Raw genomic sequence first — 27,579 nt, 5'->3', positions numbered from 1 at the left:
AATTTTTAGTAGATTTTTAAAACTCAACCATCTGAAGTATTATTTTAATGTAGAATAAATATGAACATCCTTAATGAGTTCCTTTTTTCCCCCATTTTATGCCTTAAAATCCAGTGAGTATTTTTTATTTAGAGCACATCTCATTTCTGACTAGTCGCATTTTAAGAGCTCCACAGCCACATGTGGTTAGTGGCTACAGTATTAGTACAGTTCTAGATCGTTCCCTATTCTCTCTCATACACAAAGAAGCACATTGCAACTTCCTTTTTCCACTGTTTGTAGAGGTCCATCAGTCCATGTCAGATTATATGGGATAGAAACATTCATTGAGATAACTGTGTAGTATTAAGTAGAACAAATGTGCATAATCTATTAAATCATTTCTCCATGCATAGATATTTCGTTTTTTTTTCCATTTCAAATAAGGCTGCAAGGAACATCCTTTATACAAAAACCTGTGTGTACTTGAGTACCTCCAAGGCATAGAGTTCTAGATATGGAACTGTAGTATCGAAAGTTACGATTGTGTTTCAAGTATTATGACTATAGAACAATATATATATATAAGCGTTTGTAGACTGATGGAATGAATCTCTGCCTGCTCTGTTACAAACTCAAGCCATGATACAGGTGCCACAGAAACAAAGATTTGTAAGTTTTTCCTTCAAGGAAGTCAGAGTTCATCAGGGCAGCCCCAAAGCCAAACAACTGATTACAATGAAAGACCGTAAGCATATAGCAGACCGGCCTACTAGATTCTGAATAATACAGAAAAGCATTTTTTGGTGATGTCTTCATTTTTTTTTCTCTTTCCTTCCTATTCTAGTCCTTGTCTTTACCACTTCCTTAATATAACTCTGTAAAATTCCAAGTGACTCTCATAGAATAAAGATGGCCTGGCACACAGCACCTGCTCAATAAATATTAATTGGGTGACTGCATGAAGCAATACAGGTGTCATAGATTCTAATGGCAGAACCCCCGAGTAAACATAGAGTGACTTGATGTATTTTCTATTTTGTAGAAAAACATGTGCTTTACAGTATAAGCACTTGTATGTTTATTAAAGCATTATTTCATAATCTGCCATCTTTCTAGGTGCTTGGTGATGTCTGAATGTGGCTTTAGGCAACTTAAGCTGCTTTCTTTTCCATCTGGGATAAAGAAAAAGATGGTTGTAATTAGGTTGTGAAAAATATGTTACATGAATGTAAAAGACTTCGCTTTTGTGAGAACATGCAGTTTGGGGACTTGCTTGGTTTTTTAATTTTTATTTAGTTAAAACATTTTACATACATTATTTAAGCAGTACACTGGTACATTCTTGTTTTAAAATACTGAAATGAGGGCGCCTGGGTGGCTCAGTCAGTTAAGTGTCTGCCTTCGGCTCAGGTTGTGATCTTGGGGTTCTGGGATGGAGTCCTGTTCGGGCTCCCAGCTCAGCGGGGAGTCTGCTTCTGCCTCTGCCACCCCCCTCCCCGCTCATGCTTGCTCTCTCTCCCTCAAAAAAAAAAAAAAATTAAAAAAAAAATACTGAAATGATACATACATAGCCTTAAACTGAAAGTCCCCCTTGCCTCTGCTTGCCTCCCTGCCAGAGAGGACACTCTGACCATGTTGGATGGATATCCCCACTGTTGTTATTTGGTCACAGTGTTTTTACAAAAATGGGTTTCTATGAAATAGATTGTTGTGTGAGCTTTTTTCCCCCCACTTAATATTTCTTGGGAACAGTTCTATGTGAGTGTTCCAATAAAATGTTGACACCCTATCAAAGTATATTATTAATGAACAGAGGGGGTTCCGGACATTGTTGAAAGTCGCAACGCCCACCGCCAACAGAGCGCCTCGCCTAGGGTTTCTACCGAACTCAGTGTGTATTTTGCCTAATTGCTACTAGCACAGGCAGTTTATTTAACTTGGTGCCGCAGTCCTGCAATGGTCTTGGTTTGGGAGAGTCCTTTTGAAAACTACCCTAACCCTATCTAACAGAAGCCCAATGCTGCTACCTGTCTTTGATCCCCCATTTCCCCTAAAATGGGTGTGGATGAAAAGTCTCAGGATCATGTGATTATGCAGCAAGACACAGGTGAAGACTGAAAGTTTTAATCCAAAAACAAATCTGTGATGTCGTTGTTTTTAAGAAGACGACATTGTTTTAGTTTCAGGCAGAAAAAAAAAAAAAGGCCTGTAATCTCATGTCTTGGGGAAACATTCTGCTTTATACAAATAGTGCCCCCTAGCTGTATGAGCAGGAGCTTGGCTCACATCCAGCTTTCTGACATTCTTGTCATACACAACTTCAAAACTCTGAGTCGCAATCAGCATGTTATTAACATCTGAAAGATGAATATATAAATTCCACTGGAGCATAGTATAGCTCTACTTCTTTCTTATTAAAGGTGGCAGCTTGTTTTCCTAAACTTCTGAGGGCAGAGACTGGAGATCTGCTTTATGTGCTTAGAATCCCATTGCTTAGCATGGGTGCTTAATAAATACTTGGTGAAATAATGTTTGTTGAGTGACAAGAATAGTAGAGTAGGGAAACCCGGCTTTCGCTACTGCATCTGCCCCGAGTGACCTCTATGGGTCTCACACTCTTCCTCTTTTTATTCTTCATTTTATTCATCTATGGATTGAGAGGTTTGGCCCCCATTTCAGGTCCCTTCATGTGTAAGCAGTCTCAAAGTCTATATGGCTTTCCAGGCCTGAAGCCTGACCTAACACCAAGATCTGTGCTGAATCTTTAAAAAAATGACCTAGCAGAGAACACATACTGTTCCAGCACACCAACATCTCCTTATAATCTATGTGAGGTAGTAAATAGATCAATTCCAGCAAGAAAGATTGGGAGACTGGAGAAGCTTAACTTTCAAAGATATGGGTGTGGCAAAGAGAGAAAGAATGGAATGCTGGGAGAAGGTTGTCTTTCTCCAGAAAATCTTTTGAGGGAGGATCAGAGGCCACCAGAGGAGCAGGAAAACTACCTCCTAGCTTGCCTGTACGTAAGTCCTCCGGAAACCAGAAGCTTTGCTGCTTGACCTTTTTCAGTATCATGTGGGATCTTAGGACAGTGATGATGGAGCCAAGAGGAACTAGGGGAAATTTGCATAAAATTGGATAAATCTTTGCATTTCTTGGGAGGTAGATGTCTCAAATAGATAGAATCATGGACTTACACAGTCGGAGTTGTTTATGCTTTTCCTGGGCGACATCCGTGAGAGGAATAGTGTCACTTTGGAGGCAGCCGTATTCATTTAGTCTTACTTGGAGGCTGTGTGGCCTTAGAGTCAACACATACCTTTGTTGAGCCTCCCCTCATCTGTGAAATGGATGTGGATAATATTATGGAAATGGGAATATGTGTGTCTAGAGCATAGCTACATTAGCAGTTTGGCTTATTGACTTTTGTGATTTGTAAAGTAAAAATATTTGTGATTTGTAAAAGATAATTAGTTGTATAAAGCGTAATGATCAGTCAAGGAGGAGCCTCGTATTGGCTTCTGACTTTCGCGGGTTTCATCGTAGTCTCTTCTATGTCTCCTATTATGGTGGGAGTTTTGTGAGGCTTGGGGTGGAAGGGTGTGGTCATTTTGGGAAGGTAGGCTGCTTTCAGAGTTTGGACTTTGGCATTGGGAAGTCATTGAATGCTTTTAAGGTGGGGGCACTGGGTTAGATTAGAGAGAGAGAGAGAGAGAGAGAGACTGGAGAAGATTAAAAAAAAAAAAGCTGTACTCCGATGCGGAGTGTCCCACCCCTCTGCCATCGCCTGTGCTTACAGGTAGCTGGAGAGCACCGCCAGCCTCCTGGGCTGCTCTCATGTTCATGCCCCTACCTCCAGGGGCACTTTCCTGCTGCCAGATGGTCCTACATTAGTTCCTCGTCCATTTGTTCTTACGAGGTGCTTCCCTCGTCATGTCTAAGTGAAACCCTGTACTTGGACACTGGATCTCATCCCTCCATTACTCCACACATTTTTCCTCTCCTAAGGCAATTTTTCTTCCTCCTCTGGATCATCACCAGATCATAAAAACCTGCTGCTATTTTTTATCATTTTCCCCAAATTTTTCTCTACCCTTCTCCCCAACTCCCTTTTCCATTTCTTTTCCCTGTAAAACTCCTTGAAAGAGTTCCCTATCTCCAATTCTCTCTTGATTTTCCCTTTCCTTGTGAACGTCTTTCTCCGAGGGGTAACATCCATGGGGAAAGGGAATGGTCACTCAGCTGTTTTCACCACAGCTGCTTTTGTCAAGGTCATTGGTGATTCCCAGGTGGCACCGCCCGTGGACAAATCTCATCCCTTTCCTTTGTAACATTTGCTGCATGATCATTGCCTCTTCATTGGATGCATTTGTTTCACTGGGCTTCCAGGATCCCATTTACCTTTTGCTTTTCTTCCTACCTCCTTGCTCTGCTTCTCTGTGTGTGCTGGTGCCTCTCCCACTCCAGCCTTCTGGGGAATGCCCCTGGGCCTAGTCCTTAGCCGCAAGCATTCCCTTGAGCGTCTCGTCCAGGTTCGTGACTTTGAAATACCGTTTCTGTACCCATGACTCCCAAATATGTATCTTTGTCCGAGACCTGTCTCCTGAACTCCAACAGCCTCTCCCTGAAACTCAGCATTTTCAAAATCCAGACTGTTCCTTTCCAAACCCGCGTCACATGCAGCTTCCCTGTGTCAGTTGGTGACACTTCCAGTTTGTCCAGTTGCTCAGGCCAAAATCCCTTGGAGTCATGTTTAAGCTCCTACACCTCATATCCTGTAAGAATTTCTGTTTGCTCTACTTTGTAAACATCTAGAGCCTGAACTATCCACTCTCATCCCTTCCTCTCTCCTGACATGCTGCAAAAGTCTCCTGACAGGGGGCACCTGGGTGGCTCAGTCGTTAAGCGTCTGCCTTCGGCTCAGGTCATGATCCCAGGGTCCTGGAATCGAGCCCCGCATCAGGCTCCATGCTCCACGGTAAGCCTGCTTCTCCCTCTCCCACTCCCCCTGCTTGTGTTCCCTCTCTCGCTGTGTCTCTCTCTGTCAAATAAATAAATAAAATCTTAAAAAAAAAAAAAAAAGTCTCCTGACAGGTCTTCATGCTTCTCAACTTAGCAGCTACAGAGCCCTTCTCAAAGGTAAGCCTGATGTTGTCACTTCTGTGCTCCTCTCAGGTAGAGTAAAGCACCAGAAATTCGTGTTTGGTGCCTGAGCATCGCCACCCACGGAGCCTTACCCCTCAACTCGGGGTGTAGCCTTCAAGGGGTCACAAAGTTGGCGCTAAAGAGTAGTGATTCATGGAGGTTGTTTAGTTCAAATTAAAAACAAAACAGAACAACACTATGCTGTTGGGGAGCCTTTGGGACACAATAGAGGTTGTCATGGGTGATGGACTTGCCAGAAAATTCAGTCCCACAAAATTGTACAGTCAATGGACATCTCGGAGCCTTGGTTCTGTGTCCCTATTGTGGCTTTTGCTCATTATTACTTCTACTTAAAACACTCTGTGCCTTTCCCCCATTTTCTGATGATGAATCTCACATGTCGCTTTTTTAAGGGATTTTTCTGCCACTCCCTCCCACCCCCCCACCCAATGAATGATCTCCCCCCATGCCTTCATGCTTCCATTATTTAATCAATACTAATTGGATCCCTTACAATGTTTCAGGAATACAGCAGGAATACTATCTTAGAGGAGACTATGGTCTAGAATTGAGTACTTTCCAAGACCGTAGCCATGCATGGCTATTTAAATTAATTAAAATTAAATTAATTTTTTTTAACTTCTCAGTTGTGCTAGTTACATATCCAGTGCTCAATAGTCAGATGTGGCTAGCAGCTACTGTGTTACACAATACCCACGTGCTGGATTAACCCCATCTTCATGGAAAGTTCTGACAGTACAAGAGAGGGGGGATAAACAACACACACACACACACACACACACACACACACAGAGTCAAGGGAATAAATGCTGCATAGAGAATTGAATAGTGTAGTAGAGTGACTGGTTGGCTATTTTAGACAGAGGGACCCGAGGGATGTGTGAGAAGGTGGCATTTAAGCAGGGGTTGAGAAGAAAAGGAGAAATCTGAAATTGTGGGGTGAAGGAATGGAGATCAAGGCAGAGGGCACCACTAGGGGAGAAGTCTTAACGTGGGGACACATTTGAAAGAACCCCAAATGGCTGGAGCCCTGTGGGAGGGGAGAGAGACACAGAAGAAATCTGAGAGGTAGGCAGGGGCCGGATCACTGTGAGGGACTTTGTGAATTTGGGTAGGAAGTGAGTGCTTTTGTTTTTTTGTTTTGTTTTGTTTTCTGAGACAGCCATGGGAGTGTTCTAAGGGAAAGAGTGACACAGTCTGATTATATATTTACCTTTACATCATTCTACCCGATTTTATTAGTTGCTTACTTACCAGTCTCTCCACCTGATTGCACAATCTTGGGTTTTTTCATTCTTAGTTTGTTGAGTCATGTCCTGTTAGCCTCCATATATGGATAATAACTGTGGTAGGATTGAATTAAATTAGAAAAATCCTTATCACTGACCTGCTGGGCTATGGCTGAGTCTCAGAGTGTAACAAAACTAGGCATGACATATTTTGCTTCCCAAATAAATGTAAGGTATGACCTACTTCTTTTTGAGGCATTTCAGAATTTGTCCCCTCACTTTTGGTGGTGGTCAAGGTGGGGGTCAATATTTTTCCCTCCAAGTGTATAAAGGTAGAGAATAAGAACAAAACGTGTGTCCAGAAATGAGCGTTTCCCTTGTGAGAACTCATCTTGTTGCCTAATTGAATTCAAGTGTGTGGCATTGAAAAGCCAGGAGGGCTATTACAGATCATATAGTACAACTGTTTTATAGAAGAGGTGAATTTCAGCAACTAGGCCAGGGGACAGCCTGTGTGAAGTCCCAGTGTCAAGAAGGAACTCGTGTTCATGGAGGTGGAGCAGAGTCTAAAGCAAGGGCCTCCTCTAGCCAAGGCTTTCTTCAGACAGGGCTGGACCAGTGTAGTGGCAGGCTTGAGAGGGCACACTCTAAGGGCGCTGGGTGGTACGGGCCATGTATGGCCATCTAATTATATCTCATAACAAAGCTGAAAAGCTGAGTTCTCACACGGGCTCTCTAGATTTCTAAATCTTGGCCATTAATTAAGAAATGAATTTTTAAACACTGTGGTACAAAGTACTTCTGTGGGCCAAATATAGTCTTCAGCCACCAGTTTGTAGCATCGGGCTCTAGGTCTTTCTCCAAGTGCGGAGACTGCTGGAGTCCAGGGTTCGTGTTCCCGGGCAGCACAGGACCCAGTGCCAGAGTATATCCAGCCCATCATCCACGTCTCCGTGAAGCCTGTGATGGGCTGCAGGCAGCCTAGAAATGAGCATCAGTGCTTCCTTGGGGGGAAATTACTGAATCTTTAGACCAGAAAGGCAGTTAATGAAGTACTAGTCAGGCTTACACATAATCGTATGGCTTAATAATTAAGAGCAAAAATCAGAAGACCTGGGCTGGAACCCCGGCTCACTTAACCTCCCCAAGCCTCAGATTCCTCCTCCATGAATGAGGTTAGTAGCAACACCTGCCTAAGGGGGTCTGTGAGGATTGAGTGCGTGTGGGTGCTTGGCATAGAACCTGCTACACAGTCAGTTCTCCAAAAATCTTGCTTAGCATTAATGCGTATTTAGGTTTCATTTTCAAAGGTCTCCCACATCCCTTTTGCTCATTATAACAATCCTTTGAGGGAGACGGAGCAAGCATTTTTAATGCTATTTTTACAAATGAGGAAATCAAGGCTTGAAGGCACTCAGTAACTGGCAGGTCTACCCAGCTTCGCAGGTGGCAGGGCTGGGATCTGAACCCAAGTGTGGTCCAGAATCTGCTTCCTGAAGCATTCTCCTGTCATCACTCAGTAAGATGTGGTCTGAGTCATCATTTCCGTAACACGAATGGTTGGGCACAGTGATTAATTCTTGCTTCTGGCAGACTTGACAGTATGACAAAGACTGGGGACTGATCATTGTAGCCACAGAGCCCAGGGTACCCTGCACTCACCAACAGGCCAGTTGATGCTCCTCTCAGAGGCCAAGGGTAGGTGAAGACTAACCTTTGCTGTGATGTTCCCCTCATCGAACCTGCCTCTGGTTTCTTTCCCGTTTGCTCCCTTATTCCCTGTGTCGACATCAGGAGTCAGTTTGGACTCTGTGGGGAGGGAGCTGAACCTGAGGGGCTGCTCTCTGTTGCAAGGTGCAGAACCGTCAGCCACCCCGGAGCTAACGGAGACGTGCAGCTGTTGTGCTTGGTCTCTCATTGCTAACGGGGCAGGCTCATGTGATTCACCCAGTCAGGGCGAAAGGAGAAGTTGCGAACAGAATTAAGACTTGTTCTAAGACCATCTGGTAAGGGGAACACCTACCAGTCTGCTTTCTCTTTCTTTCAGGCCTTGACCATCATGCAACCTTGGGTAGCCATCTCCAGCTTCATACTACTTCTGACAGGTAAGTGAATAGGTGGGCTGGGATCTGGAAGTCCGGGGGATGGGAGAGTGTAGGAGATGTGTGAGTGTAGTGTAGGAAGATGGATGTGCTTGGGCTTTGGTGGAAGCTAGTGGGTCAGCTAGTGAGCAAAGAACCAGGCTAAGTCTTACTCAAATAAATTGCTTAAATGCTATGAATTGCAAAATCCATGGGTAAATGAACCAGGCACAATGCAGAACAGTGTATCATATCTTGCCATTTGTGTTCGAACGAACAAACAAAAAGGGGTGGGTAGATAGTCGTGTGAGCATGGACTACTCAAGTGTATATAAAACATAGTAACAGTGTTAGCATGGGTGGGAGGGGATGGGGAGAAGAGACTGGACTCAGATGGAAAGGAGACCAGTCCTTCACCATCTTTTGATTTTTAAAAAATGATGTGCAACAATCTCTTTTAAAAATATTTTAGTTCAAGCATTCCATGAGATAGAGGGGAAAGTTAGGAATTGACGTAATCTGAAATTTTAAAAACAATAATCTCCAGAAGTCACATTATGGGGGAAAGTTAATTTCTTATTATAACTTGTATAACTTGATTTTTATGATTAGCATATTATTATATTTATAATCTAAAAATGATGTTAGGCAAAATGAAATATAAGAATTCAGTGAAAAAGTCATTTTCTAATTTTATGTAACAATGAGCATTTTTATTCCCAAAGCATTTCCCAAAGTCATAGCATTACTAAATATGAGTGATTGGTGAATTTCCAATTTCTTTTAAGGGCTACCTTGACTGCATTTGGCACTATAGGGTTTTCATGCCGCTGTTCCAGAAGAGACTTCTTGTTTTATTTTTTAAGTGGCATTATTTAGTACATGATCGAGTATTTTCCAATTCTCTCTTTTCACGGGGAAAGTGGGCCTCGCTCAATTGTGGGGCTGTTATCTACTTATGAGAAGGGGTCCCTATTGGATTTTTTTGGACTGATCCTAAAGCCCCTGGTAAACCTCAGCTCCTCCTAGAAGTATTAGAAACACATTTTCTTTTCTTTTTTTAAAAAAGATGTTATTTATTTATTTATCTTAGAGAGAGAGTGTGTGAGCAGGGGGAGGGGCAGAGGGAGAGAGAATCTCAAGCCGACTCCTCACTGAGTGCAGAGCCTGATGCAGGGCTCAATCTCATGACCCTGAGATGATGACTGGAGCAGAAACCAAGAGTCAGATGCTTAACCTATTGAGCCACCCAGGCGCCCCTAGAAACCCATTTTCTAAAAGTTGATTTCTGAAGAGTTTACTAGACTTCTGCCTTTAAACCAATAATACTTTTTTAAATTAAATTTTTTATTTTAATTCCAGTATAGTTAACATAGTGTTATATTAGTTTTGGGTGTACAATATAGTGATTCAGCAATTCTGTACATTACACAGGGCTCATTATGATAAGTGTACTCTTAATCCCCATCACATATTTCATCCATCCCTTCACTCACCTTCCCTCTGGTAGCCATCAGCTTGTTCTCTATAGTTAAGAGTCTGTTTCTTGGTTCATCTCTCTTGCTTTCTCACTCTCTCTTTTTTTCCTTTGTTCATTTATTTTGTTTCTTAAATTCCATATATGAGTAAAATCGTATGGTATTTGTCTTCCTCTGACTGTCTTATTTTGCTTAGCATTATATATACTCTCTAGCTCCATCCATGTTCTTGCAAATGAAAGCCAATAATACTTTAAACAAAGCATTAGCTCTGCTTTTCTTATAAGAGAGGTGTGAGGTGACTTCACTTGCAATAGCAGTTTAAAAAGTTGCAATAAGAATTAAAACTTTAAATGCAATAGAATTTTTCAAACATATTTTAATTGAGACAGTGACAATCTGGGGGAGGGGGAAAGCCACATGTATGTATTACCTATTTAATAAGCATATATATAACTGTCAGACACAGAATGAAATACACACTCATGTATTATTGGAGTGTCATTTGGTTGAAACCTTTTAGAAAGAAATTTGGCCATGTTCATCAAGAGACTGAAAATATTGCTGCCCTTTGTCTTGGTAATTTCTCTCTTAGATGTCTCTGCTATTCCTAAATACAGAAAAAAAGTTTAAATTATATTTTATCTACAAATATCAAATAAATAATGCTTTTAAAGAATATGTTAATGTAAAAATGCTTATAATTTTTTAAATTGAAGATATAGAGTCCTATCATTACAAATGAAATAAACTGTGTAAAAAGAAAAAAGTGAAAATACATGTAAAGTTGAAAGACTGAGGCCTCATGCTCTGTTTTCTCTTTGTTTATAGATGCTGTAGTTTCTCACACTCAAGTGATTGGAGTGGTGGGTCATTCCGCCATGCTACCCTGCACCTACTCAACAGCTAATGGAGTCACAACCATGTGCTGGGGCCGGGGGCCGTGTCCCATGTCCCATTGCTCAGATGAAGTGGTCTGGACTGATGGATCCCATGTCACTGTTCAGAAGGACCCGCGTTATAAGCTAAAGGGAAACATTTTAGAGGGGAACGTGTCTTTGACCATAGAGAACGTGGCCCAGACCGATAGGGGTCTGTACTGTTGCCGTGTTGAGCACAAGGGGTGGTTCAATGATATGAAACTCACCCTATCATTGGAGATAAAGCCAGGTGAGCTTGTCTTTCCATCTTCCTTTGATCACTTCATATGGGTGAACTGAGATGCTTCCTGTTTGGTAGTAACTTTCTCTTCCTTTAATAGGGAAAGGGGAGGTTCCTCCAGTCTTGTTTTTCAGTAAGTATTGGAAAATAGAGTAACTTCTATTGGTATAAAATGAAGTGTTCAGACCAATCTTGAGCAAGACTATAGGTGAGAGGATCTTTCCAGTCAGCAAACTATCTCCTAGAGCAGGGCTTCAAAAATGCTAGTTGGTTCAGGGGTGTCTGGATGGCTCAGTTGGTTGGGCGTCTGCCTTCGGCTCAGGTCATGATCCCGGGGTCCTGGGCTCGACCCCCAAGTCAGGCTCCCTGCTCAGCCGGGAGCCTGCTTTTCCCTCTCCTCCCACTTTGCCATCTCTGTCGCTATCTCTGTCTTTCTGTCTCAAATAAATAAATTAAAAAAAAGTGCTCGTTGGTTCATGAAAAACATTCAGTGTTCCATTGTGAAATAGAGTGAACATTCCTATCAAGCTGAATTTGCTCAGCTTAAAGAACTGCCCTTTTTTTCTCTGAGATTATGTTTTAGAAGAATTTTTAAATGTCCTTAACATTTTAAAACTGTTTTGGAGAATTTCAAACATATAAAGTAGGTAATATAATATAAGGTCTTATCAAGTAGGGATATCACCCAGCTCTAACAGTTGTCAACTCGATCTAGTTGCATATACATCGTAAAGGGATATATAGTTTCATCCTTCCCTCTGCCCTGCCTGGGATTTTTTGAAGCATATTTCATATCATATCACAAAATTGCTTGTTTAAAAATTAAAGTGATGTATTGCAATATGAAAACATTTCTATCCCAACAACTATTCAATAGTTGCTTTTAAGAATTTGATGAAATTCAAAAATCTGTCTTGATGTGAACATCCTTATTTTTGTTACCTTGGATGAATGGAGTGGATTCTTCAGGATTTCCTGGTTTCTGGTGTTCCTTCCTAATGAATTTCCTTCCACTAAGCTCTGATATTGACCATAGAACCCAATACCTGTGGCCTTAATAAACTATGTGTCTTTCTTTCTTTCTTTCTTTTTCTTTCTTTTCTTCTTTCTTTCTTTCTTTCTTTCTTTCTTTCTTTCTTTCTTTCTTTCTTTCTTTCTTCTTCCTTCCTTTCTTTCTTTCTTTCTTTCTTTCTTTCTTTCTTTCTTTCTTTCTTTCTTTCTTTCTTTCTTTCTTTCTTCTTTTCCTTCTTTTTTTTTTAATTAAGAGGAACTTGGTTTTGCAATCTCCCAACTTTTGGACTTGGTTTGTCTCTTTTGTGAAGACTAGTGACATAAGGTCAGTTCTGATGGAGAAAATAGATGACTGTGGGGGAAACCATCTGTGGGAAGCAATTTAGGGAAGCCAAAAGAGGCTGGTGATAATCGTGTGCTCTAGACAGATGCAAGGAAGCAGCATGGGGAGAAAAGATTATGATTGCAACTTTTTTGGATTCGTGAAATTTATTATTGGTTTTTCTGAATGTTAAGAATTGACATAGCCGAGAAATTAGTAGGACACTTGTGAAGTGCTTCGAAATTCTTTAATAGGTGGGCACTTACAAGGGCGATGCTCTTGTCAAGTGGGAAGAGGGTCCTTAACTGAGCCAAGGAGACTGCCTCCAATAACCAATTCTTTGCTTAAGTTTGCTTGCTTTTTTCACCAGCTGAGCTTACTCTTCAAGCTTCTGTTCAGGCTTTTTTCCACCGGCATCTACAGTTACAGTTTCCTTGCTTCCACCTGGGGAAAATACTTGCCACTGAAGATACCAAGTTCATTAGACAATTTGATTAGGTTACCTCCTCTTTATTGTTTCCCTTACTCTCCTTTGATCAGATTTTCTGCATATGTGCTTTTCCCCCTGTAGATTAGATTTTAAACTGGAAGGAGGAAATTGGATCGTACTCTTTTTTAAAAGTCGCTAACTACACCTTAGATCAGGGTCAGTAGATCGAAGCCCCAGGGCTAGATCAGATTACAAAACAGGACTGCTGTTTTATACGTTTTTATTTGAGCGGCCATACCCATTTGGTACATACGTTGTCCACCGTGGCTTCCCCATAGGCAGAGTGGAGCAAGTGCTCCTGAAGCTTAAAGCATTTACTGTCTGGACCTTTCCAGAAACTTTGCTGACCTCTGCTTTGGACTAATGCTTTGCATATAATAGACACAAATATTTGTTGAAAAAAGATTTTTCCTCTTCAGATTCTAAATTAAATTGGATCTTTCAGAAAGAAAGGTTTTCAAACCAACTGTCCCCTATTTACGTGACGTGGGTTTTCTTTTGTAGTAAGTCAAGTCGAAATTTAAGGAAACTTCTTGCAGAGAAAAAAGGTGCCTAGTGAGATCAAAAGTATACATTCTTGATTCAGTCCTTCATTGGTTTGCTTTTGTTTGGGCTAACTTCTGGTTTTAGCTCCGTCTGGGTAGCCCTGACACATTCACTAAGTGATTTGGAATCCGGTACTGCTGCCGAATCTGGAAAGCGCCAGAGTCAACGTTACTAGCTGTTGTTACCTCTTAGGTGGGAAGGAATGCAAAAGGTCTAGTTTACCTTCTAACCAAATGTAGAAATCATCTGTGTGATTTATCTAGCATATGCTAATGGGTGTGAGTTAGTCCTCATTTAGGATGCAGGTCCCTCTTTCGGTATGCCTTCCTCAGGCCTGACTGGACTGAATGCTATTTATTTGGTAAGCATTCTAGGCCTGGGAACTACTGTTGAAGTCTTAGTCATTCACCACAGAGAGGATAAAGGCAGCTCCAGGCTCTAGACATTTTCCTTATCTCACAGATGTTTATGAAGATACAGAAATCTGATATGCATGACTGGTCTTTCAAAGTGCTTCAATGCAAATCCCAGGTGACATTTTTCACCTCTGAACCTCCCCAAATATATCCTTTTAATGCAGCTGTTTCCTTTTTTGCAAGTATGTCTTCAGAGCCCTCCTCTGTCACAGATTCTAGTTGACCAATGACAAGAACTCTGCATTCAGGGAAGATCAGTGCCTAATTCTGCCCCGGGACAGTCTCTCATTGGTTGCATTAGTACATGGGTCCAGCTCTTGTTTCTTGCTGCTTGATTAATCCTTGCTTTCATGTTGGTTTCTAACTCCAGCTGAGGTCACCAGTGTTCCAACGTCACCTAGGGTCTTTACCTCTACTTCTTCAATGCCAACACCCACGCAGAACCTCAAGCCAGGTAAACAAATGTGTTTCTTGAGCCCAGAGGTCTTCTAATGAGATGTCGACCATCCAAGGCATTGTGTTAAGGCAGAAGTACAATCTAGGCTAAGGGTTCTTACCTGGGTTCCAGACATGGGCTTCACAGGGTCTGTGAACCCCTGTCCCAGATTATATGCACCCTTCTACATATAATCATTTTTAGAGCAAGGGAACTCATAGCTTTTGGTCAGATTCTCCAAGGCATTCATTATTAGCAACACCCCCCAAAAAGCGAGACCATTGATCTTAGACATCTAACGAGGGTGGAGTGGATTTGGCCCAGTTGAGCACAGGTTTTTGAGACAAAAATAGGAATATCAGAGAATAAGGGTCAGGTTAATGAGATTCTGTCCTTACAAGGAGCTCTGAGTAGAGATCAGTTCGTCCATTCTGAAGCCAGATCTCCACTTGAGGACGAGATTTCAGTGAAGTTAACATTTACTCTGTTTCCTATGTGACAGGACCCATGCTAAGTGGTTTACAAGTATTATATTGCTTAATTCTTATGACAACCCCTATGCACTATAGGTGTGATTCAATTCCATTTTATAGTTGTGAGAACTAAGGCACAGAGTCTGAGTTCATTGTGGAAAGTTATATGGACAGAAACTACTCGAATCAGAATTCCTTCTCCATGAATTTGAATTTTGGGCCTGTGCCCAAGTCGTTAAAGACTTGACTGCGCCTTCTGCCATGAGCCCTGAGCTTCTGTTCAGGTGAATTTGTCTTGATCTGACATCCTCACTGAACAATCCTTTATACGATTACCCTGTCTTCTCTGGGCAGTCAATCTACTTACACAGTTTTGCTTCCAGCAACCTTTAATTTATTTATGTGGCATGGAAATAGCAAAAGATGCTACTTATACTGATGAAAAAGTAAACATCAGATTGAAGACTTCAGGGATTTAGAATTTACACGCCTTTTTTTTTTTTTTAGGCCACATGGTTCATACTTCAAACTTCTGATAAAGAAGAGCTTAGATTTAATACGAGTGGAGAATAATTTGACTTAAAGGTAGAGAAATAGCTTGCCATTCTGAGGACAAGGTTAGGCTCAAACCTTCTATCTCTAGGATTAAAAAGATAACTTTTAGTGAAGATTCTTAAAGGCTCCAAAATTCTTTGACCCCTTGGGGTAACACTGGATTCTGAGGAAGAACAGAGATGGCACAACCTCTTAGCCAGAAAAATCTGACGAAACATACTGATTTCCCCTGACTCCTATTGAACCATATGTATACTTAATCAGGAGGGATCTGAAGGATTCGGCTTTGAGCTGAGTTTGGAAGAGAGGGCTTTAGGTTAAAACTGGGATTTTAGAGCCATAGAAGTTTGTAAGAAAAACAGCTCTGTTCATTCGAGGCAGCGGAACACCCTAAAGAATCTGTTGACTTTCTCAATATTGATTTAGCTTTGTAATACTTAGTTTGTGCCTGCAAATGTGGGTGGATTAGTGGACGTGGTTTGGTGAATATGCATGTTTAAAGCAAAGATTCAGAAGAAAGGTGTTGGCTTATACGTCTGTGTGACCTCCTCAGGGATAGTATTAATTGAGCCTTATCCTTGTCTTGATGGTTTTCTCATGAGCTTGAGTTGAGTTGAACAGGAAGGAGGTGCACGCTGGAGCAGATCCAACGTGGGGACATTTATCTTTACATCCACACTCTTCCTGTGCTCAGTGCCTCTTGTGTATACTAGTTGCCTAAAATATTCATGAAATGGTTGGATGTAAGGTTTTAGAAACAGGGAGAAAAGAAAGATGCCTGCTAAGACCCAAACTTGGAAAAAAAAAGTTAAGCCCAAGAGGTCTTTTGCACAGATCCAAGTTGAATAAAGTTTCTAATCACCTGACTTCATTGTATTGTCCTGTTCTTAGTTCTTAAACAGAGCTACATCTTGTTATGGATTTGAGCATTAGAGAGAAGCAGGAAAATAGTTCAGAACATGAAAAAGGGTGATGTTGAAATGTGGAGGCCACTGTGGGGAAGGGAAAACAGAAAGACCAATGAAAGGCAAGAAAAGCCCAGGTTTGGGAATTCTTGTCCAGCCAGCACCACTAACTTGCTCTAAAACTTGTGGTGCTCTAGGAGTAAAGTGTATAAAAATAAAATATTTAAAATGTTAATAAAATACACAGAGGCAAGTGATCAGTGCTGCATGTAAGGTGAGCTATCTGACAAAAAATAAAGGAGTGATTTTAGAAAGGAAAGGGAAATTTCTAAGAGGAAGTTGGAAGGAATGGAAGTGGGTGGGTGCAAAGCATGCCTTCAGGGGATGGCTGGGTGTGGGCACTGCGGGGAAGTTGATGGTGATTCCTGATTTTAGTTTTGTTTTTTTCTTTTTGTTGGGGTGGGAATTTTCCTCTACAAAGAGAGCACAGCTCTTTCATTCTTTTCATTTCAGTAGCTACTTCATCTTCTACAGTGCAGACAGCAGGAACCCAGCCCACTGCGCCGCCACAGGAAACGAGCACAAGGCAACCCACCAATTCACCGTTGTACGCCTGCCTGACAGGTAACTTCGTTTTCTTTCCTGGACACCTGGGCATACTCACGTTTGGGTAATCGTTGATGCATTGTTAAAAGACCACATTCTGAAAAAGGCAAATCTGACATGAATGCTCATACTGGCCACTCGAATCAGCCATGTGACTTGAGCAAGTGTCTTACTCATTTAGAATCTGTTTTTATCATTTGTGAAATGGACGGAATAACAACGATCTTGCTTTTGAGGATTAAATAGGGTAAAAACCCTAAGACATAGTTAAAAGGTGGTAAGTAATAGATACAATAGCAACAGCGACTCTTAAGCTTCCAAAGTCCAGAATCCATATACCTGACTGGCCCAGGGAGCTTGTATGATTTGGGAACATCCACATGCATAATACCCACATGCAAAGCACTCTTTTTCTTATTCAAATGAACCACTCTTGACTCCAGACTTCTTAGTGGGCTTGCTCTCTTGGTCCAGAGCCATAAAACAGTTGAATCCAGCCCTCCATTATCCAGACCAAACTGGTCAACCGTATTCATGCTTCATCGAAGACCCAGACCGCAAGTACATCTAGGAAGTTCCCCTGCTGCCTGTGAGGCTTGCACATGGACATTTTGAGATGGGCTGAGGGCATCAGCACCACCACCAAGAGGCATATCTGCTCAGAATGTCTATTGCTTTCTCCAATTTTTTCCCACTGTCCCTGTTCTGGGCAGGTCTCATATAATCTTTGTTTTTTGAAACCTAAGATTCACCTGTCTTTCCTGTGGTAGAGAAAGGTGATGCTAAATCCTCTCATTTGCCCCAGATAATTCTGTTACCCATAGTGGTGGTTTTGGGGAGTGCCACAGGCTGAACCCCTTTGTAATGTGGAGCTGGTTTATACGTGCTTGTGTCTGTGCTGAATCCAAACAAGGTCCAGCCTTGCAAGACTCCTCCTTAATGTCTGTGACTCATTGTGCTCAGGAGTTGCCAATCTGTAGGGGGCCCCCCTGTATGGCTTACCTTTTGCCAATCATTCCTGGAAGCTGGTTAATTTAAAATGGACCTGCAGTGAGATTCACAGAGGGGCTTCTTCAGCTGGGATTAGATAATGAGGACATTTGGTTTTGAAAGTGGAATCCTTAGTGTGAACTGTTTCTGGGCACAAAAACAGAGTGAAAATAAATAGAAACACAAGGTAGCAGCAGTAGGAAGCAGACGTACTGCACACTTCTTGGGTTTGAGTGGGAAGTGCATCAGAGTAGGGAATCATAGGACTAAAACCTGGTCAAGGTAGAGCTTTCCAGAGTGGAACAGATATGGGAGCAGCTGTGGCCCCTATGACTTATGTGATCATTGCCACCTTCGCTGTGTACCTGAGGGTCTCAAGCCAAATCCTCACTGTGCCTGCGTCAGCCTTCAGCGAACTGAAGACTCACAGGAGCAAAGAATGTTAGTTGGGTCTGGAAGGGATTTTGGTGCTCATATGGCCCGCCACCCACATTGGATAGATGTGTATGCCAGGCAACTGTCATACGTTATCTCACTTAATTCTTTGAAGGCAGGTCTCGTTGATTGCCATCGCTAGATTAAGGAGGCCCTATAGTTCTGCTTTAGAGACAGGCAGCTCCCCATTCAATGGCCAGCTACTAGCTGCATGCCCATCGGCAAGATGTGGCATGTGTCCCTGGATGTTAACGATGATAGAAGGATATGATGTTTGGGAGGTGCATTACACAGTGTCTCTCTCCCCACTGCTCCCTCCAATGTAACATAATAATTAATAACAGCTAATATTTATCAAATATGATGTTCAGTCCTTTACTTACACCATCTAATTCGACAACTTTATGAGAGGGGTACTGTTATAGCTTGTAGTTCTAGCTATATTTACAAAATCGGTATTTCAAAACTCTAGTAAAGCTTGAACAATCGAAGCTTTAAGGTATAATATCCTTTTATATTAGGATTTTTGGCAATATAAGATTAATATTAGTTTCACAGCTGATATAACAGATATTTTATAAAATACTTCTGGATCAAAGTCTGGGCACATTGGCATATAATGTAGGAGTTATATACCACTTGTTTTAGATCTCTTAGTACATTTTACTCACGTTCTGAATAAAACCAATGTAATGTCCATTCGGAATAGAGTGGTCCTGATCTTTGGATGTACATGTGGCCTTTGGGGAACTCATTGACAGGTTCTTAGCTGGCATGAAAATATTGATTACCTACCATTAAGTGGCATTCTTGACTCAGTTCCAAAAATGGGCCTTTGTGATTCCCCTAAAACTGTAGGTAAAACTTTGTGTATATGTGCATTTTTTTTTCCATAAGGAAGACTGTCCATTTTTGAAGGGTCCAAGACAAAATGGTCAAGAAACAGAACCTTACAGGATAAATTAGTACAGCTTAGTAGCTTGGTATGACTTTTGCAATGTCTGCAGCATTTGGCCATATTATTATTCAACTTTTCATTCACTACCAGAAGGCAATGTGAATATATTTAGTATCTACAGTGAAAATTCAATATTTTTTTGTAATTATAATTAATTTTCTTTCTTGTTGAGCAGATGGGAATGGCACTGTAACACAGTCTTCAGATGGCCTTTGGCATAGCAATCAAACTGTAAGCATTTTTCTTCCTACTTTATTAGCCAGATTCACTTGTATGTCTCCCTGGAAGCAAGTTACATTTAGAGATTATTTCTGTAAGACTAACCCAAAGATTGATTCTTTCCAGTTAAAATAAAAAAAGAAGAAAATAATTTGACTCAAATAGGGATACTTTAATTAATTTGAAAAGTTCATATAGGTAGGCTGGTTTGTTAGAGTTTGCCTGATAAACGACATATACATACAAAACATACTACAGACTTTCTCCTGGCCAAAAATTAGGAAGAAAGAATGAACTAATTCAAGAGAATGAGTTAACTAACCAAGGAAGACTTCAGTTATCATTAGGGAAATAACACACTTTGAATCAGTGGAGTGGAGGCCACCCAGAACAAAAATACTATGTCAGCGAATGTGAGTTTGCTTAAGCAGATCCTTCCTCATATTCTTTTCTAACCCAGTTGCCATCCTTTATAGAAATTTTGAGGCCACTGTTGAGTTTTTCTATACATAAACCTCCCCATATGATATCTTATTAAGGTATTAACATCTTAAATAAATTTGTGATTTAAAAAAAAAAAAGATTTTATTTGAGAGAAAGAGAGAGTGAGAGAGAGCATGAGCAGGGGGGAGGGGCAGAGGGAGAAGCAGACTCCCCACTGAGCAGGGAGCTAAGCAGGGAGCCAGACATGGAGCTCAATTCCAGGACTCTGGGACCATGACCTGAGCCGAAGGCAGACTCTTAACCGACTGAGCCACCCAGGCACCCCATGTAAATTTGTGACTTTGAAAGATGTTCTTATACTTTTTCCACAGTGAGCTTGAGAAAAATCTAAGGGGTCTTAGTCTCATGATGCTCATCAAAGTCTCATCTTTGCAAATAAGTTAGACAAATTTATCAATAGGACTTTTTCTTTTGGTTCCTCTGGGAGAAATAAGTTTCCTTTTAGTATGTGCAAATAACTCTCAGGAACAGCAAACAAAAAGAGTTTGAGGTATGAGAATAATCTTACTGGTCTCAAGTAGTGAGAAATGACAACACAGCCATGATAAGAGAAATTCAAGCTGAGGCATGGTGGGGTTATTTAGTGTGGGGTCAAGTGGCTTTATGTTGTATACATCAGTGACAATAAGAACACTACATAGGAGAGAGATAAAAATTTTGAACAACTTATGTGGCATGGGCACTGATTGATCTAATGGATATGGGTTGACTTACTGAATGTTGGAACTGCCACTGTGTGAATGATTCTTCTATTGCTATGTGGCCAGACCTATGCTGGATTAAAAAAAAAAAAAAAAACAACCCTTCTGAGTGGTGAGATTGTTCTTGACCTCAGACAGGTATGTTTAGCAGCAAGTAGAAGCGGTTTAGAAGCAAGTTCACAACAGGCAGCAGTGAAATCATGGGCCTTCTGTGTCTTGGCTCTGAGGATGTTGAGAGGTATCCCACATATCTTGAAAACATTCAGCATATATTTTGACCCACTAGATCAGCTTTCTGGACTCTATTTTAAGGAGAGAATTGAACAAGTACATGAAGATGTACGAGAAAAGATGTTCATTGTTGCTATTTATAATCATGAAAATGTTAAAAACAACTTAAATGTTTAATAGTAAGGGATTAATTAGTCAATTAAGTGTGCCTGCATACTGCCATTAAGAATGGAGTCACTGCAGTGCATTTACTGACATGGGAAGACAGTTACTACTGATTAAGGGAAAAAAGCAATTGTTAAAATAGTGTGTGTGTGTGTATGTGCATGTGTGGTAGCATATATTGAATATAGTAATTGTTTATGTTAAGAAAAACACTAGGAGGATAAAATTCTAGAAGAGTATATAATGAAAAATGGTAATAGTGTTTGTTCTGGATGTTAGGATTATGGTTTTTTTAGTTTTCCTTTTTTCATGCTTAGCTGCACATTCTAAAATGAACATGTAGTGTTCATGTCATATTTTTAAAAATGAAAGCAAAGCCTCCCTCCTGCAGCCCCATGTTCCACCTAACCACTTTACCGCCCATTGGTAAGGTAATGATAGCACAAGCTCTTCCATCCCAGACCCTGGCTGTTTCCCCGTTAAGCCCAAACACTAAGTACTTTCCCTTATCCCTATCTTCCTCATGGTATTATCAGGGGGTACCTAAAAGTACCTTTCCCAAGAACCCTGTTTAATCTGTAGTTGACAGACACAAACACAGAGGTTCAGAGAGGCTGAATAACTTGTCCAGGGTCACACAGCAACTAAGTCGAAGAGAGGAGATCCTGACTCCAGAGATTAAACTTTTATACAGGAAGAGACTTGATCCTTCTCTCTGATCTTTTCTGTTAAATACTTACCCTCTGGGATCTCTTTAGGATTAGAGCTAAGCTATGTAAAAGGGCTGAGAGTGATGCTTGGCGTATTTCAGGCTTATTCCAGAAGGTGGTGATCCTTTACAAACTGCACTAAGATGTTTAAACAAATTTCTGCATCTCTACCCAATTGACAGCATTTCAGGTTGGTTGTTAAAGAGGGCCATGTCTGTGAGCACCTACTTTCAAGTCCATTTATGTAGACAAAGAGTCTTAAATTATAGCTTAAAAAAAAAAAGGACTATAATCAAGGACCAATTTCAATAACTGAGCATATTCAGGTAACATCACTAGGTCAACTTATATATGACAAAAATTATGTTTTCTTCTTTAATATCAGGATATATTTATGGAAATAGCTTATTGATTTTTAAAAATATGTATAATTTACATGTAATAAAGTACACCCATTTGAAGTATACAGTTTGAGTTTTGAGAAATGCATACACCTTTGTAAATACCACCCACTCAAGATACAAAACATTTTTACCATCCCCAAATACATTTTGAATTTTAAATGGTCTTTGAATTTCACCATATGGTTATAACCTCGGATCACTTGGTCTTATCTTTCTTGAGCCAGAAATAGCCAAGGGCCAACAAAGATAAATGGGTCCAAGTACATTATTTTAGGGAATGTCTTTTTTTTTTTTTTTTTTTTTAGAGAGGGAGAGAGAGAGCAGGGGGTGGCTAGGTGAGGGTGGGGGCAAGTGAAGGGGCAGAGGGAGAGGGAGAGAGAAAGAATCTTAAGTAGGCTCCATGCCAAGCTGGGAGCCCAATGTGGGCTCAATCTCATAACCCTGAGATCATGACCTGAGCTGAAATCAAGAGTCACACGCTTAACTGACTGAGCCACCCAGGTGCTCCTTAGGGAATGTCTTCTATCCATAACTCTAACAAGATGCTTTTCTGATCCACCGATGTTTCCTTAGCATGTGTCGCTGGCACAAAATCCATGGATGACCACCAGTAAGGGACTCTACATTGGCATCTGCATTACTGCTGCGGTATTGCTCGCTGTGTTGGTTGTCGTGATTACCAAAAGTAAGTTATTTCAGGATTGTACCTAAGGGAACAGAGCAAGGGGTCCTCGAGGCAAACTGCCATGTGATTGAGATTTCACATAAATTTGTTTCCTAAACTGTTCTCTTTTTTTAAATTATTGACCTACAAAGAGAAAGATGCAATATAAATTCTCCACACGTGGAATTAAATATTAAGAAATGAGAATGTTTTGGGTAGACTTGGGATTTGGAAGGCAACAAACCATATATGATTTGTTCACTCCTTTTCCACTCCCCTCAAGAACCAGTTTTTGTCCCCATGAGGGATGATGTTGAGTTTTATAAGACCCATTTAACAGGAGAGGCAAATGAAACATTGGAAGGGAAACTGACTTCAGGGCTAGGGCTAGAAGCAGGGCTTCAAAAGGTAGCCATCCAGCTGTTGTATTTGGGTGTATTGTGTGCGTGTATGTGTGTGCGTGCGTGCGTGATGTGTGTGTGGCGTGTGTGGTATGTGTATGGGGGTGTGTGTATAATGTGTGTGTGATGTGTGTGTGCATGGTGTGTGGTGTGTGTGTGTGATGTGTGTGTGCATGGTGTATGGTGTGTGTGTGTGTGATGTGTGTGTGCATGGTGTATGGTGTGTATGTGTGTGATGTGTGTGTGTGGCATGTGTGTGTGTGTGTGTGCGGTGTGGTATGTGTGTGTGTAGCCTGTCTCCTATGAAAGAGCCACAATCATTCATTTCTTAAAAATGATATTTAATTATTAATAATTGCATTAAAAGTAAGCCTGGGCATCTGGGTGAATACACTAAATCATTCATGAAAATGAAATACTTTATACTCAGAAATTTGTTTGGGTCTTACTGATTCAAAAGGAGTTACCTGAGTAACTTGGGAATCGTCCAGTCTGTTTTTTTTTTTTTTTAAACATTCTTTCTTCTAAATTTATTTTTTCAGGCTCTAGCTCTGTACAGATTTTGTTCATAGGAAAGTAATAGAAATAATATACTTGTTTGAAAAAAGATCTCATAAACTCTTTGGCCAGCGTGTTTAATTTTCTTTTCAACTCCTCTCCAATTTAGAATACTTATGCATAAGAAACAAGCTGGAACAACTAAAGTAAGTTTGAAAGAGTTTGTGTCAATACCTTTTGATATTTCTACTCTACCAAAAATAAAGAAAAATTTCTCTCTGTCCTCTTTTTCTCCTAAACTCTTCATTTTATACCCTAGATCCTGAAAAGTCTAGCTTAATGAGCACCTCTATTGTTATCCACAACTTCTAGTGATATTTTTAGCTCTCTGTATTTCTCTGGAATTGTCCCCTAACTGCTACAGAACGAGCATCTCAGTCTTAACCTCTTAGAGCAAGAGATCACAAATTTTGTTTGATGGAACATTTGAATGCGTTGTTTGGTTTGTTCTTTAATTTCATTCAGTGCTTTGTTTATTGAATGTTTATTGAATGTCTACTATATTTCAAAGAGATGAACAAAACAGAAAACACATAAGCAAATAAACAGAGTCCTTTTAATGCTTCTAGACAAATACCATGGGGGAAAACAGAGCAAGGTAATGGGATATTTGAGGGAGTCCTGAAGGAACAGAAGGCAGCCCTGCAAAGATCTGGAAGAAGACAACTCCAGGCTGAAGAAGTGCAAAGGCACTGTGGTGGGGCAAATGCCTTCAGCTCTCCACAGTTCCTGTCTTCCCCTGCTGTTCCATTCCCAGCCTGTTCTGCTCATTTGCATTGGTTATCTGGCCTCATAGGCATTGGAATTTACAATTTTTGTAAATCCATCCTACTGCCCAATTAAAACTTAAATCCCCTTTACTTGCATATGGCCTGTGGTCTTCTGCTAGAATAGTTACAATAGTAGGAAGCCACTACTTACTTCCAAATCCAAGTAGCTTGCTTCATTTGGTACAGCTTGGGCTTTAAGCAAGGTCTTTGATTCAAAATCCATCCCTCTTAGATTGCCACACATTATTTCTAGTGCTCTTTCATTGGATGTTTGCACACAGTCTTTCCTAGATCTGAGTTAATTACATGAGCCAATCTGCTGAATGCACCAACGCATTGTAAGTGCTCCATAAATCCTGGTTTTCTATTATTGCAGTTATGCCTGTTGCAGCAATACACCCAAAAGATGGGCGCTATTATTCTCAGCGTACAGACTGGAGAACAGGTTTAGAAGTGTTAAGTGACATCCAAAGTCACACCACACAGCAGTAAAAAAACTCAGTCTTAGGTCTTTTAAAGTCCCACACCCATACTTATAGAAGTTTTTGACTATGTGCTTCCAAGAATGGAAGAAAGAAATTGTTCCTAACAGGCAGAAAAGCATGGAACGTAGCATCCATTTAGCTGATCTCTGTTCTTTCACTGCTAACTTTTTCTAAAGGCTTTTTATCACCTAATCATAAAAGAAAATAGTTACTGTAGAAAATCTTATAAAATATATAAAAAAACCAAGAACAAAAAACCCTGAGCATTTCTTCGTAACTTTTCTTTTTTCGTTTTTTTTTTTCTTCTTCTTTGCAGTTATATCACACTGACTCATTTCAAGCTACTGACACCTAACCTGTTCTCACACATGTGTGAGTGGTCACTTAAAGATCAGAGCTGAGTGAAGCCTCAGTATGTTCCATTATCATTTCTGGGCAGGCTTAAGTAATAAAAACAGGTACTCTCTACCAATTAGAAAACAGCAGCTGTATCAAAATACCACACAGGCCCTTTCTGTACACTTGCTGTATGAGTGTATGTGTTACGAACGTTGTCTAACCCATGGCTTTCAAATTCGGGTCATTAAGATACTATGTTTTCTGTAAGATTTCTGACACCATGATCCAGTACACACTTAGTGAAGCAATACTATTTTGTTGTATCCAGTATGTTCTGATATATTTTGTATTCTGTGTATATCCTAAATGCAGGTTGTAGACTGCTAAATAGATTTAATGACCCTCTCTGGAAGAGTACAATCCACAGTTAGAAAAACAGCAACCAAACCATTTCTTAGTTACCCTTGAGAATAGGCATCTTGATTGAGGACTTCAATTCGATGTCTGACACCACTCTTCTTAGATTTTCAATTTTTGTATTCTATTGCATGAGTTTTCTCAAGGAGAATACTTAGGTTTTCTACCTGCTTATTAGACTCTCCAGCAACTTAATATGGATCTCCTATTCACGATTTCATAGGGCTCTGGGAGTTGCAAATACTAAGCCTTGCCTACATGTACATAAATGTGCTCATCATACTTTAGAAGTGGTCTGCTTTTCCTTAAAGACTCATGTTATTCTTTCTGTAGCATGGTTTCGTTGAATGACCCTCGGACTGGAGCTTTGCAAAGTGCAGCTGAAGTGGGTGTCCGAGCAGAAGACAATATCTACATTATCGAGGACAATCTTTATGTCATGGATTAAGACCCAGTGGCCCTCTGAGGATTTATGTCCTTGGCTTCAGAAGACAGTGACAAGATATCACCATGTCAGAGTTCTTTTAAGCTCCAGAATGATTTTTCTGTCAATTTCCAATTATATTCCAACATGTCAGTTATGTTGGGTAGAGTGACTTTGGTTCATCTGTGTACAGTCAACCTCATTGGTCACAGAGTTTTAATTTTTTGTGCTAAAACTTGTTCAATCTTTCTCCCAAACATGAACATATTCTCACTGGTGAGACAGGAGAAGAACTACCACCTTGGTCACCAAAGCTGTCAAGAAGAGCAGACTAGGAGTTAAAATCAGTAAATCTGATTTGGGACTTAAAGGACTTCACTTGGAAGCATTTCATGATAATCTCTTGTTTTTTACCTTGTAACTCCCAATGTTACATTTCTTAGGTTCCCCAAGGCTTTCAAATCACGGGGGTACACAGGTCTTTATTTCCCCATGGGGAAATAGAAGTGAATGTGATTTCACCATTATAGGTCAATCTGATTTCTCATGGCTCTGGAAATATACCATATTAAGACTTTCCTTGGACCCAAAGTGGGTATTTTAGCAGTTAGAAGAAACTAGGGTAGTAAGTGGACAAAGTAGATACCAGGGAAAGATAATCAGTTGCCATATGATTTATTGCATGCTATTTCTGCTACATCTGTTCCACAGTTCCAAGCACTTGTATAGACAATTGTCATGCTCTCTGAACTAATTTTTAGAATGAGGCAGGGCAGAAATAAATAGAAGAAAAAAAGGGAGGAGGCTAAAAGCTTCCTGCTTTAGAATAGTTACTTTGCAAATATAATAGTGTTGTTTGAGAGTGTCGCTAGTTTGAATCGAAATTCTAAATTGTCCTCAAACCACTGCAATTTTTAAAATTGTTTTGGAAAGATGAAGGGTGGTTTTTTTTTTTTTAATAGCAAACCAATTCCAATGCTATTCCTTTTTTCACAGTTCAATTAAATTTTTGGTTTTTCCAAGAGTTAAACAAAGGCTAATGGCGAGGATATCTGTGGTCACCAGAAGCTTTGCTACGTGAACAGTTAAGGAGGCTGGGTATTATTTTCAATCTGAGTACACCCTGAAATAACTCCTGCTTAGGGTTCAGAGTTACACCATAGTGGTCTAGGAAGGCAGGATGTTAGTTTATTTCTGAAGACAACATCTTTGACATTGTTCTGCAGAGTCCTAGGAAATGGACAGGACCTCTGAATAAAGGTTATATGGGCAAATAAGATTGTTAAACATGCTATACTGGGTTTTCTAAATGGGGCCAAGACCTGATCTGGCCCAGGGCATTTTGTT

At 40.5% G+C, this 27,579-nt stretch overlaps 1 protein-coding gene across 7 annotated transcripts; it reads left to right on the top strand.

The window, feature by feature from the left end:
- The first annotated feature begins 7,826 nt into the window (after positions 1-7,826).
- Positions 7,827-27,193, top strand: HAVCR1 (hepatitis A virus cellular receptor 1). 7 transcript variants are annotated; one of them, XM_032403603.1, is made up of 10 exons: positions 7,827-8,075; positions 8,425-8,482; positions 10,768-11,106; positions 11,198-11,230; positions 14,253-14,336; positions 16,765-16,875; positions 19,416-19,471; positions 22,748-22,859; positions 23,907-23,943; positions 26,142-27,193. In XM_032403603.1, the coding sequence occupies exons 2-10, from the start codon at positions 8,437-8,439 to the stop codon at positions 26,254-26,256; spliced, it is 933 nt and encodes a 310-aa protein (XP_032259494.1). In that variant the 5' UTR covers positions 7,827-8,075; positions 8,425-8,436; the 3' UTR covers positions 26,257-27,193. The 7 variants fall into 7 exon arrangements, with proteins under 7 accessions (XP_032259494.1, XP_032259500.1, XP_032259493.1 ...); XM_032403602.1 differs by lacking the exon at positions 7,827-8,075 and having other exon boundaries at positions 8,120-8,482; XM_032403609.1 differs by lacking the exons at positions 7,827-8,075; positions 23,907-23,943 and having other exon boundaries at positions 8,118-8,482; positions 26,142-26,245.
- Positions 27,194-27,579: the final 386 nt, after the last annotated feature.

This window comes from Phoca vitulina, unplaced genomic scaffold, assembly GCF_004348235.1.
Source record: "Phoca vitulina isolate PV1807 unplaced genomic scaffold, GSC_HSeal_1.0 scaffold6, whole genome shotgun sequence".
Taxonomy (NCBI): domain Eukaryota; kingdom Metazoa; phylum Chordata; class Mammalia; order Carnivora; family Phocidae; genus Phoca; species Phoca vitulina.
This window is presented reverse-complemented; position numbering and strand designations above follow the sequence as displayed.